Here is a 13,326-nt window from a genome sequence, read left to right as displayed (position 1 = left end):
AAGTAGAAAAGGTTTTGAGCTTGGTTTCTGTTCTCCTTTATGGACTTCACATTTACTGGACCTTCTGGATATTAATAATAATGAGGATAAAACATCTTTATTTCTATTGTGCCATCATATTACATTGTGTCATCTAAGGGGTTGGGGCTTACAGGAAAGCAATCCGTGTGATCAGCAGACTAGATGTCATAGGAAGCTCTGCCTCGTTCCCGTCATGTGATAGGGGAGAAAAGTAAAGCTTAGAATCAAAATGTGAAGTAGACTTCCATTTTACACACAGGAACTTTTGCAATGCTTTTTTTGTAGCAATTCACAATTTTTCAGGATTTCCCTGAGTTCTGAATGTGTTTCTGTTTTTTAAATATACATCGCAATGTGATGAAGTTTTGCAATTTCAGTTTTTTTCTAATAGTTTCATGAAGAATCAAGAAACTTGTACTGACTGACTGCAAGCAATACAGCACACACAAAAAATAAGATTCAATTTTTATTTAACACTTGCTTTAGAATTTAAAGCAGCTCCTCTTCTTTGCAATTTTAGTTGGCGTTGATAGTCTGAAAAAAATGAAAAATATGCTATAAGTTTAAAATGAAACATAAGAATTTATAGTGAATGCAAACGTTGTGAATATAAAATTCGGTGAATGTAACTCAATGTGAGATAAAAAGGTTAATGTGGTACCCTAGTTATAAAAGTTACCCCCATTTATAGTGCAGAGGAGAACTTTGTTCTTGGATGGTGGGGGTCCAATCGTTAGTACTCTCATGATCGTGTGAATTGGGGGTCCATTGAACCACACAGTACAAGGGACCATTATTCTTATGACCCCTTAAATTAACAAGCTATAGAGTAGGTAATTTCATATAACCAAAATATGTGAATAAAGTATTTTTAAAATCCACTATATAAAACAGATGTTCAATATATGGTATCAATATATTTTGGTCTGCAAAATGTTGGACTGATCTTTTAGCGCACAACTGATGCTAAAAGTAAAGTAAAACCTATAGATATTATAAAACAATTTGGACCCATAGCAGATCTGTCTACATTGAATCTATAAGAAGCCAATGCAGGTTTTCAGGGTTGGTCCTAGGGCCCACTAGTGAAACAGATTAGGGGGCCTACCTACTATTACATGGAAATATTACCTGTACATTTTTAGTCTGCTTTCATATAATTCATTTCATTTTGAAACCCATTGCAAATGCATCAGGCAAAACGAATCCCAAAGCACATCATTATTAAGGATAGTAAAACATGAATTTTTGAGCTGCATTTTCCCAATATGCAATACAACACATAGGGTCCGCACTATCGTCGGAATACCCGAAGATTTCAGATGTGCGCCGCATTTAGAAGGGCTTTTTGGCGCACAGGATCGGATTTTGGTGCAAATGCAAAGACTTTCACGCGACAGAAATCGGATCCGACGGATTTGGACAACGCGCGGCATTTAACATTCAAAATTGCAAGCCATGCACTTACAGTACGTCCACCGGGAAGAAGAAGGTGAACTGCGGCGGACCTGAGCGGGTAAGCGACACATGCAGGAAATTGGACGCACAATCTTAGTGAATCGCGGCAGTTCCGAATCCTCATCGGACAACGCACCTCAGGGATCGCGACGTGACGGGTAAGTAAATGTACCCCATAGTCTGAAGGCAGCCTAAGGCCTTATTCACAGAATACGATTGAATTGCAGTTTCAAGCACATTTAAAATGTATTCGGAGTATCTCCTACCTGAACGTGTATATGTTCAGAGATAAACGATTGTGTTTGGCAAGTTGCTACATATGTTTTGCAGCATTAAGGTACCAAGTACTCACCTCTCCTGGTTCCTCAGCAGCTCTACTCTTCTCTTCTTCCTCTGCTGTTGCTTTGTGCAGTGATGCCGGCAGATGGGATGTTATCATTACATAACACATGCCAGTCTCTGCTGCATTTAGCTACAGCAGAGGAGCGATGCTAACAGCAAAGTCAGCGGGCGACAAGGGTGGGGCCAACAAGTGTCAATTGGGCCAATCCGACCCTACAAGTTTTCATTAGTTACCATACAGGCTCAATAATGTGCTGTACTATATTTTCATATAGCAGAAATACTTCCACAGAGAAATAGCTCCAAGTATATGGCAGGTGATGAAGTGTATGAAATCCAACAACAAAAACTGTTAAGTACTTGAGGCTTAATTTTATAATGATGAAATCTCTATAGGGCAGCTATGATTGTAAGGCTTTAAATTACAGACTGAATAGGTAATAGTGAACAAGACGACTGAACTTACATCATTGATCCATCCAATGTATGCAGAAACCCTGGTGAAAACTGTTGGTTTGCGGATGGCATTACATCCAAGGGATGACACAAAACTGGTCACACCATGAACTTCATAACCATTGCCTACTGGGCAATTGAGGGGACCTCCTGAATCACCCTAAAATAACAGAGAGACAAATGATTAAAACTTGGCAATTGTTAAACTAATTTGCTGCCGTAATACCATGTATCTCATCATCTTCTTACTTTCCAGAAGTCTGTAGTTTTCCTTTTCCCTGTCTACACACTGGGGGAGATTTATAGATGCGTTGGTCCTTAGACCAGTGCAGAGTAGATCTGGACAATTCTCTGCTCCGCCACATTTATCATTGTGTCAGATGCTGGATGAAAATCACATTCCGCACCAGGAGTGGATTAAAAACATTTTTCTTTATTCATATTTCCATTTAAAAAATGATGAAAAAGTAGTATTATATTAGTAGTAGTATTACATCCTCCGCAACACTGGGGTTAAATGTAGTGGGAAAAAAACTGTGTTTCAGGCATATAAAACCATGAGTATATGCCTGAAACGAGTAGGTTTTTTCCCACTACATCTAACCCCAGTGTTGCTCAGGATGCATTGCTGTAGACTATAATACTACTTTTTCATCATTTTTTTTAAAGGAAATATGAATAAAGAAAAAAAGTATATTTCAGCTCCCCGTATGTTTGTAGGTTCAATGCTGGCTAAGGCTATATTCACACTGTTACGTTACGGTACAGGCGGGCAACGGCAGTGTACGGGGAGAGGAGGAGGAGGTGAGCACAGCTCACCCCCGCTCCTCTCCATAGGAATTAATGGCGCACGGCGCCGTACTACGGAGAAACAGGACAGGTCCTATCTTTTTCCGGGTACGGAGCGGTATGGTACCGCACGTGTGCTGCGCCATGCGCCCATTGACGTCTATGGAGGACGTATATCGGCCGTATATATGTCGGCCGTATATACGTCCTCCATACGTCAGTGTGAATGTAGCCTAATTCAGGCAGCCGGTGCACGGACATACTGTGTGGGGACCAGTCCGAAATCCATGAATCCAAAAGAAATGCGATTTTCTCCTCATGTTCCAGTTTTGGTCTCATGGTCCTAGAGCAGCGATCTGCACAGCCAGTGGACATAAGTCGGTGAGCTGAAAAAAACTTTTTTTCTTCTTGCTGGATGATGAATCTGGTGCAGTATAAGATTGACGAGATCTACTTTGCACCTCCTTTAGTTGGTCTAGTTTTCTTCACCACAATATTTAATTTTCAGGTGCACAGACTGAATTTACTGGTGCACAGGTTATTTCTGGTGCAGACACATCCCCTTTGATCAAGGACACGCCCCTTTTTTGTAAGTGTTGGATAATAGACTAAAATTGGTCTAAAACCTTCAGTTACTGTAGCTCAGGGCATTTCAGGTGCAAATGACTCCAGTTTCCTGGTGTAGACAGATTGAAAATGGATTTTTTTTTTTAATTCCCAAATAATAAGTTTAACATAAAAACTTGCTTAAAAGGGCCATTTGGTGATGACACATTCCCTGACACGTATCAGTGTTGTGAGACCTCCTTTATGTGTAACAGGTAAGAACTGTTTGCAATGGTTCTGGAGTGTTTATGTATTGAGGAATATATAATAATATTATATAATAATATCATAATATAATAGTAGGTTCACCATTCCTGGGTATTTTGAAGAGCGACTTTCAAGTCCTAGTTCTCTAGAAATGGTTATATTGAATCTTTCCCCACTAAACTTTATATCAATCTTCTCTGCTTATCCTGCTGTATTACATGCTAAATGTTGCTTGGATTCTTTAAGCATTTTTCAAATGATGAATATGCACTGTTTATGATATACATTTACTTGATTAATACTTGTTTAACCACAAATAATAATAATAATAATAATAATAATAAAACATCTTACAAAGCATCCAGAGTGGATTCCATTGCCTCCGGCGCACACCATGGTGGTCTTGACTGTTCTTCCCCAGTAGGCACTTGTAGAACAGACATCATGTGATACAACAGGCAGAGGGGCCTGCTGTAGAATAGGGGCAACAGACCCATTTGCTGTAATATAAAATCGGAAATTCCAATGACCATAAATATATGAGAAGATTATACTGTATATCCGGAGGAATCCCAGGAGAGATCCCTTTAATGCTTCATTGCAAGTGCAGCTTACATTTGAGTAAACTTACTGTCAGTGTAGCCCCACCCTGTAACAACACATGGATGATCATGGGGAAGGACAACTTCTTCGCTGGGTAGAGTAGCGAGCTGGACAGCGTTGTTGAGTACAGCATCAGAGGCTAGACGGAGTACTGCAATATCAAAGCTAAAAGGAAAATCACATGATAATCCTAGGCCAAGACAATGGACAAGTGTAGCTCTGACATACAAGAATCATATGTCAATGAATTCATATCACAATGGTTGGACTGAGGAACAGATTCATGTCTGGTCTTTGATAGTGAACACCATACGTACCCATTAGCCAGATTGTTTGAGTTCCATCTGGAGTGATAGATGACTTTAGCCACAGAAATAACCTGCTCAGTGCCATCACTCTGGTACAGACCATGATCTCCAAGCCCCACACGGTAAGTTGCTGGTCTAACAGATAGATATGTGTTAAAATTAAATAGTTATCACTCCCTAAAAATGGTCTCCTTAAAAAATTTTAAAATAAAGAGATAACTTACGTATCTACACAATGAGCAGCTGTCAGCACCCAGTTAGTACGAATCAGGGAGCCCCCACAGGTGTGGTACCAATAACCTCCAGATTGGTATTGCAGAGTGACCTAAAATGTTAAAAGTCATCATATTATTTATGTCAATATTTACCCTACAGTTTTAACAATGGATTGTGCACAATTTAATTAAAACCACATTGCTGATCGTCCAGTGAGTAAAAGGGTCAACTAATTCTTCCATAAAAAATGCATATGTTGAGGAATAGCTGTAGCTTATTCCCCTTTCCTACAAAAAACTGAAATCCAATTGGGCAAGTCAAGTGTGCAATAACTATATGTTAAAAGAACATAAAACTGATAGATGGTCGCTAAATTAATAGGTAGACCAGTAAGGAGCTGATTTATTGGGGGGGATTTAACAATGTGTCTCAGGTTCCGCCAGTTTCTAGATAGAAAACACTATTCTTTTGCTGCACCAGATTTATCACTGTGATGATGAATCCTGGTGCAGGATAAGACAGTCGGTTCCTACTTTAGACCTGCTTTTAGTTGGTCTAAACTCTGCACCAGAATTTTGGGTGCACTGACGATTTCCCACAGGCCACAACCATTTCTCATGAAACCACGCCCATTTCCCTGAAAGCCACGCTCCCTTAGTCGGACAAGCCGGGAAGATGCCAAAAAAGGTCTAAAAGCCTTTATAACTGTAGTGCAAGGCATTTTTGACACGGTTTTTGACGCAGAACCACCAGAATTGTAGTGCATGTGCGTTAGTAACCCCCCCCCCCCCCCATTGTGTTGTCAGCAGCTGGGAAGAAAAAATCCATGTGCTATTCTGTGCATAACTTTAAAGTAAGACATTTACAAAGTGCTAAAAGCTATTTTTCAGGTTAATATTGATATGATAACACATTTTGGGGAATTTGCATTGCCTTCTTTGTCAGTTGTCACGAGCCACTTTGAGCATGATGGGGCAGGAGGGGGTGTGAATGCCCCAGTCTGCCATATTTACTAATTCCGCCAGAGATTACAGCTGAATTTTACTATTTTGGCAAAAAGATTATAGCCAAAATCTACGCCAGGTCTAAACAAGTTTGACCTGGTGGACATTGCTTTCTGGATCTACTATGAGGCCAGAGCCTCTTAGTGGATTTAGGCTGCAGAGCACCGGTGGAGGGAAAAATTAATATTAATATAGTATTCATTTATATAGCTATATCTTTTCCCAATATAATATTCACTTACCTGCCAAGGCCAGCTATTCTTAACAGCATCTGTTCCTCCTACTACGCGGCCATTTTGGTCAGCAAAGTCTTCATCACATTGTCCTTAGGAAAAAAAAAAGAGCCCCCAAATTTATTTTTGACAAAACCAAAATGTCAATAAATGTAAATAAAAAGACTCTTAGTAAATTATTTGCCATGTGTGTCAAGCCAATGTCATGAATAAGAATATGTATTTATTTTATTCAGGAGCTGTTGCGCTGTATTGAAAGGAATGGCTAGATTCTACTTAAATATATGCAAAAGCGAAGCACTAGAAATAAAAACCTTACTTAACCTATTAAGTTCATAAATATATCATGAAGTAACCAATTGTTAGCTCTTTGCATGTCGCCCATAGAATTAGTTCAAAACCCTTTTCCCGCATTCTTTCCCAGCCAAATGTGGTTGTTTGTTATTTGCATCTCCTATCGATTTACACATAGAAAATATCAGAAAGATTTCACAGTTGTCTAATGTTTGCTAAATACAATGTAACAAACTCTGCTCCATCATATTTAGTATACAGGCAGTCCCCGGGTCAGGGCCAGCACTAGGCCACTAAAAATGGAGATTCTCTTCTTTCAAATGAATCTAAAATTGTGTTTCTAGGTGTCAGGGAACCGGAGATATTCATGTTTAAAGTTAGAATTTCGGTGCAATTTTTATATTATTTTGATATCTCCCTTTTTCTGACACCTAGAAACACAAGCTTAGATTCTTATAAAAGAGGAGATTCTCCTCTTTTATAGGAAAATAGAAGTGAGAGTCTAGGTGTCACAAAGCCAGAGATACAGACCCCTGAATTGTACCCCCCTTAGCCATCAGGCTGCAGGGGATACTCCTCACAGGAGCTGCTGCACCTCACAGGTAATGGAAATTGGGCCTTATTTACTAAGGGCCCGGCTGCTCACTTTTGTTGGACTTTTTCAGGGATTGCACGGCTTTGTCAGGTATTTAACAGGTGTCTGCGCTGGGATTGCGTTGCACACGATTGGTTTTTGGCGTAGTTACACAGGCTTCCATGCAACACAAATTGGGGGGGGGGGCGTCGGCCGATCTGACAGATTTGAACTGAGCGTGGGATTTAACTTTCAAATTGTGTTGCACTTACATAGACCAGGAAGAAGAAAGTGAAGTCTGTCGGACCTGAGCAGGGAAGTGACACATGCAGGACGCACGGTTGGGCGCACGGTCATAAATTTCTTTATATATAACTAAATTTTGTTAAGGGATAATATCAACTAACGTTCATGATTTTAACCCTCTCTTATACAGAACAATCGAAGAACTTTCCAGAGTAAAGTTTTTTATTTTCACACGATCCTCCATTATTTACACCTATGTTATGATGTTCTCACTCAAATTCTTATGAAGCGCCAAGGGTTCCCTTATTGGGCGGCTAATACAATGACGCACATCTAAAAGTGACTTTTATTATCTCATCAGCTTGGTTTATGGATATATAGTTATTATTTGGGTTACCATTGTGTAAGGAACATACAATGATAGATCTGTGTGAAGCTCAGTGGAATTTTATGCAAAAATGTTTGGCGCCCCCTGTGGATTCAACATTCCCTTTGCTACATATTTTGGTGAATTTACACATGTGGGGTCTGTATGGTCTCCTCACATCTCACTGTTTTATATAAGTATTCTGGATTTGTATGTATATTAGAGGAAATTTTTAATTTTAATGCAATTTTTGTATTTTATTACTGTTTGCTGCAAAGTTGCATGGAGGTAGTCTTGGGTATGAATTAAAAAGTTATTTTTTTATTTGATGATTTCTGGGAAAAAAATGATATATTTTTAAACACATGTAATATATTTTAAACACATTTCTGGATAGCAACCAAATATTGCATGGTTTCTGTTTTAGCATTTTTGGGAGTGTAAATTATTGATGTTGTGTATTGTGGTATATATAAATCTGCTCACTTTGTGTTATTATTTTTAAATCCCTTTTTGTGCGGAAACCTCCGCTTTGATCTTAATTTTATGTTTTCATCGCATTGTCAATGAATTTTTTGTTTAATAATTTATCACAAAGTTACATGAGGGTGGTACAGGCTGTCAACTGTCAACAGGCTATCAAGGCAAATGCAATAATCTGGTTGTCTGCTTTCAAAAAATATATCGGGTTTAAAGGTGCCTTTACTTTTTTATCTGTTTCATTGCTATATTTTGCAGGTTATGAATGTCTTAAAATTTCTAGCTGAAAAGCAGATATCTAGTTATTACAGTTTTAGTCATAGTATGATGATTTATTCATGTGAAAATATCAATATGAAGTCAATCTCTCTTCTGCTGTATTTATCTCTAATATATATGTATCTTATAGCATATATCTAATGTCTACATAATGTACTTTATAGTTATGCATCTATAAATCTCTATCATCTTTCATATTTATCTTCTATCATCCATCTACCTTCTCCTACAGTGATATTATTGTACAGGACTATAGGAGCCTCTTACTGACTTGTGACTGTGACATAAAATAGTTTTATTTTGGGGCCCCACTTTTAGTTTTGCAAGGTTCCCACTTCTTCTAAAACTGGCTCTGCCCCTGGTTATGTACAAAAAAGTTTCTTTAGGTTTGTTCTTAAGTTGATTTGATATATTTTGTAATTGTATCTCCAGACATAATTTTTTTTTTTGGATTTGTAACAATTTTGCTATTATGAGAACAAGAATGATCTATAAAGCTTCATTACAGACACCTTACAGCTGATCATTGCAGCCTGGAACTAAAGTAATGTATCCAGAGAGCTTCACCAGAGGACACAGTGGGCAGAGGGCTCTGTCTGTAACTAGGTGGGGTCATTTGTAAGTTGGGTCCTTAAGTTGGGGACCACATATATACTCAATGTATGCATTTTTATTATTGTTGTAGATGTAAAAATGTAAGTGAATAATATGCAAGTCACTGTAGAAGCTACAGAAAAACACATTCCACCAGTATCAGACCTATAATACATATTTTTGTTAGTTCATATGTTGCATAAGTTACAGACATGTGACATGTACCCATGGTGACAGGGACTGATTTGGGCAGCTCTGTGTAGTGCTGCGTAATCTGTATGTGCTATATAAATAAAGGAATTATTATTATTATGTGTGTAAAATAAATGTTGGTCACTTGCCTAACCCATACTCATGTATAGCAAATAATCTGAAAGGTGAACAGGAAAAAAGCAACAGTGACTTATCTCCCTAAGAACACAATGATCAATATTTGAAATAAGAAGTAGAGAGTATGATGGATAATACAGATCTTTATGTCCAAAGATAAATATCCTCTAAACCTGCTGATATTAAGTCAACACCACTCAATCATCTGTCTAAAATGTAAGATTAATTCAGCAAAAAAAATGCTGAAAATCCACATGTATTTGTGGATTTGTCATAGCTTTTAACCTATGCATTGCACATGTGGAATGTCCCATGAAACTATCCGGGGCATATGGACATGTTGTGGATATCAAGTTTATGTTTATATTGTTAATGTATTTTTAATATTACAGATACAATACAATGGACACTTAGTCATACTTTGTGTATAGCTACAAAAGGAATCTTACCTAAGAGGACGAGGGTAGCCAGCAGCACTAGACGCAACATGTTACCTGTACTGTATGCTGTGTTGGAGTAAAGAGCTGACATATATATTGAGCTGTACTGTATCCGTTACATGAGTAATGAGAACATTGCAGGTGTTACAAATAGTAAGTTAGATAATCTAACAAACAAGGACAAACCTATGAAACTGTTACTAATGGTATAAATAGAAACCTGGAGACATGTATATATATAAATGGAAATATTAATAGGTGTTACTGGAAAACTGTGCTCTATCGATTCTTTGGGTAACTATGAACCCAGTAAAGTTGCCTGTGTTATACTGTAGTATATACTGAAAGTACTGTACTGAAATTTAACTATTTATTTGCTTTATTATTTTGATTCTATGCCTGTGACATGTGTAACTTCTTGTTCCATCAGCAATCTCTCTGTAATTTACTGTACAGTATACTGTAAGTATAACATGGAGATTTTCCTCTTTTTCTAATCATTTCATAACAATTTGGAAATAAAGCTATTCATTCACAGAACATATATAATTAGATAAGATCTCATCTAAGTGTAAGGTCTAGGTGTTTGAGCCTAATATTAAATGCAATTAAAACCTAAAACTTCCCGAAATCAAAGAGTGGTTTTATTGTATTATAAGTAGATATGGCTAAAGCATGTACAATTTACTTGACATAATGGGGCAGATTTACTTAAGGTCGAGCGTCCAATTTCCTTCATGTGTCGCTTCCCCGCTGAGATCCGCCGGAGTTCACCTTCTTCTTCCTGGTGCATGTGAGTGCTGATCTTGCGACACGATTTCTGTCGCATGCAAGCCGACGCCGATGCGCCACAATCCGATCGCATGCGCCAAAAACCCAGGACAATTCGTTGCAAAAAGGAAATATTCGGGAAACCCGTCGGAATTGTAGTCTGCGGACCCTTATTAAATGAGCCCCAATGTCTTTTTATTCAATGGACTAGAGGATAAAGAGCTTTTGCAGGAGGGGGTCGTCTGGTGAGGGAGGTATACTATTTGTTCTATTTTTTCACTTTTTTCCTAAAAAGGGTAGTCTATCTCAAACACAAATATTCTTCAATGTAGCTTTGTGTTTATATAACTGATATAAAGGTGCCTTCCTCCTTGTAATGCTTCATTTCAGCTGTTCTCATATAATAGTGCACATTTACTAAGGACTGTGCGCAGGTTTTCTGTCTGACTTTGCACATTCTTTCTAGTGTTCTTTCAAGTATTTAAGAAGTGTCTGCACCACATTTGTGTCGCACGTGACCCTTTTTTGGCGCAGCCTCACTAGGCATCATGTGACATAAATTAGGGGGCGTGCCGGTGCTCAGTCGGACCGTGCGCCATATTTTTAATGCAAATCTGACAGAATTGTGTTGCAAGTCCTATATTAAAGGTGCACCAAAACAAAGTTTGTGCACTTTGTCAGGGCAGGGAGCGCCAGATTCATGAAGAACGGGTGCCAGAAATCCTGAAACTGGCACCACTGCACACTACACAGGCACAGCCCTATTCTTAGTTAATGTATCCCCATGTGCTGTTTAGGACAGATCAGAGCTGGATTTTACCACTCCCTGGGTAGTGATCTCTACAAATGCAAAACATAGGGGGTCATTTACTAAGGGCCCGATTCGCGTTTTCCCGACGTGTTACCCGAATATTTCCGATTTGCGCCGATTGTACCTGAATTGACCGGGGATTTTGGCGCACGCGATCGGATTGTGGCGCATCGGCGCTGGCATGCACGCGACGGAAATCGGGGGGCGTGGCCGAACGAAAACCCGACGTATTCGGAAAAAACGCTGTATTTAAAAACCGAAAATGTGTCGCTTGGGAAGCGCTTACCTTCACCTGGTCCAGCTCGGTGTATTCCGGCGCGTTCAGATGATTTTCAGCGCAGCAGCGCCCACTGGTGGACGGCGGAGGAACTACCTTCATAAATCCCGTCCGGACCCGAATCCTGTTCAGAGAACGCGCCGCTGGATCGCAAATGGGCCGGGTAAGTAAATCTGCCCCATAGTGTTAAACTAACAATTATAAACATATCTGAGCCCTCTGATCCAGCGCCAAAACAGAAGGGTCAAATAAGTTTATTATTGCTAATTTAACACTAAAACAGTTTGTTCTTCAGTTTGGAAAACAAAATTTGGTACTATTCAGATAATTTATTGATAGTGTTGGGAAAGTTGGATTGTATGCCAAATACTTTGACTTTGAATCAGCAGTGGCATAGTAAAATTGTGTGTTTGATACCTGTACTTTGATTATAGTACAGATATAGAACATAGCAGGAATTATATCGCCACTATTCAAAGGTATACGTATTTGATCTACTTAATTATGTTGTCTTTGAGATTAGGGCTTCATGAAGACACATGAGTTAAAATTGCTACTACACTATGAATGTTTTTCCATGAATAAAAAATAAAATCACTAGCGGCCTTGAGATTATCACCATGTTTCCAACACACATGTTTGTAACTTTTTTATCCCATAAAGAAAAACTGAACTTATTGTGACTTAAGCATGATCTGGCCTTGAATGATAGGTTACGTCATGTCACTTTGGAGCTCTGAGGAGTGGAATCCTAAGTGATATGTAGTATAGTATTGTAATATTAAAGCTCTAAAATATTGTGATGTAAAATACATTTAAAGCAAGTCAACATTGTTTATACCTCTGTCTTGGCTGAAAGAGTTTTCGGTCATGTGGTCATAGAGAAATATGATGCAAGGAGTCCTTGTCTTCCTGCAGAGCCGGCACTGTAACAGACGCTGAAGTTCAGATGGCAGACAGCGAGTCCTTGCATCATATTCTTGTTTGATCAATGGGATGTGATTAGTACATGGGTCTGATTCCAGAGGCAGAACACGTATGTGTAAAGACAATCTATCTCTGTGGACTATGCGGGGACATCATAGTAGATTTTTCCCAACCACTTGTTTTGATACAACTAAAAATAGAAATTGAGCCTGTAGAGGGGAACACCGCTAAATAATGCTATATACAAGTTATATAAGGGGCAGGAACAATGCTGTTTTTTCTGTACACACAACAATGTGATATCTTACAGCAGAACACCAGTGAGATGGAGAGATATGAATGTCTAGTAAGATGTAAGGGAAGTAAGAGCTCTCCAGACCAAGAGACTGCCAATTATAGACTGGAATAGATATACTGGTTTGGTTTTAGTCCCGCATAATGTCACAAGGCTTCTTGTAGGTCATGCTTGATGTCAAGGGAGCTGCCTTACAAGGTAGCTAAAAGAGACATGTTTTTCCTTATCCCATCCAGGAAAACTTATTTGCATATTTTCCTAGTAAGAGGTAAGGCTTTTATCTGATTTTGGACTTCTTGCCATGTTAGACCATATCACAACCAAAGTAGGTTTGGATGACATGAGGCCTGGATTTAGAAGAAGAAGCAGGAGCTAGATTATAGTTTTAGCTTGGAGAT

The 13,326-nt window shown here is 38.7% G+C and overlaps 1 protein-coding gene across 1 annotated transcript; it reads right to left on the bottom strand.

Annotated features, from left to right (window-relative positions):
• Positions 1-474: 474 nt before the first annotated feature.
• Positions 475-9,955, bottom strand: LOC140116512 (chymotrypsin-like elastase family member 1). The gene is made up of 8 exons (XM_072133027.1): positions 9,857-9,955; positions 6,253-6,335; positions 5,015-5,115; positions 4,800-4,925; positions 4,511-4,647; positions 4,234-4,379; positions 2,288-2,437; positions 475-555 (listed from the first exon to the last, which is right to left on the bottom strand). Exons 1-8 carry the CDS (start codon positions 9,936-9,938, stop codon positions 538-540), a joined length of 843 nt encoding a protein of 280 aa, XP_071989128.1. The 5' UTR covers positions 9,939-9,955; the 3' UTR covers positions 475-537.
• Positions 9,956-13,326: the final 3,371 nt, after the last annotated feature.

This window comes from Engystomops pustulosus, chromosome 2 (assembly GCF_040894005.1).
Source record: "Engystomops pustulosus chromosome 2, aEngPut4.maternal, whole genome shotgun sequence".
Lineage (NCBI taxonomy): Eukaryota > Metazoa > Chordata > Amphibia > Anura > Leptodactylidae > Engystomops > Engystomops pustulosus.
The sequence above is the reverse complement of the archived record's forward strand: the minus strand, read 5'-3'. Positions and strand labels throughout refer to the sequence as shown.

Bases quoted from the DNA above. Each gene is read 5' to 3' on its own strand.
- LOC140116512 (XM_072133027.1), bottom strand. From the start codon at position 9,938: ATGTCAGCTCTTTACTCCAACACAGCATACAGTACAGGTAACATGTTG. The intron at 5,116-6,252 runs GTAAGTGAATAT...TTAACATTTTAG, and splicing joins AGAATAGCTGGCCTTGGCAG to GTCACTCTGCAATACCAATC. The intron at 4,926-5,014 runs GTAAGTTATCTC...TCTATCTGTTAG, and splicing joins GCTGCTCATTGTGTAGATAC to ACCAGCAACTTACCGTGTGG.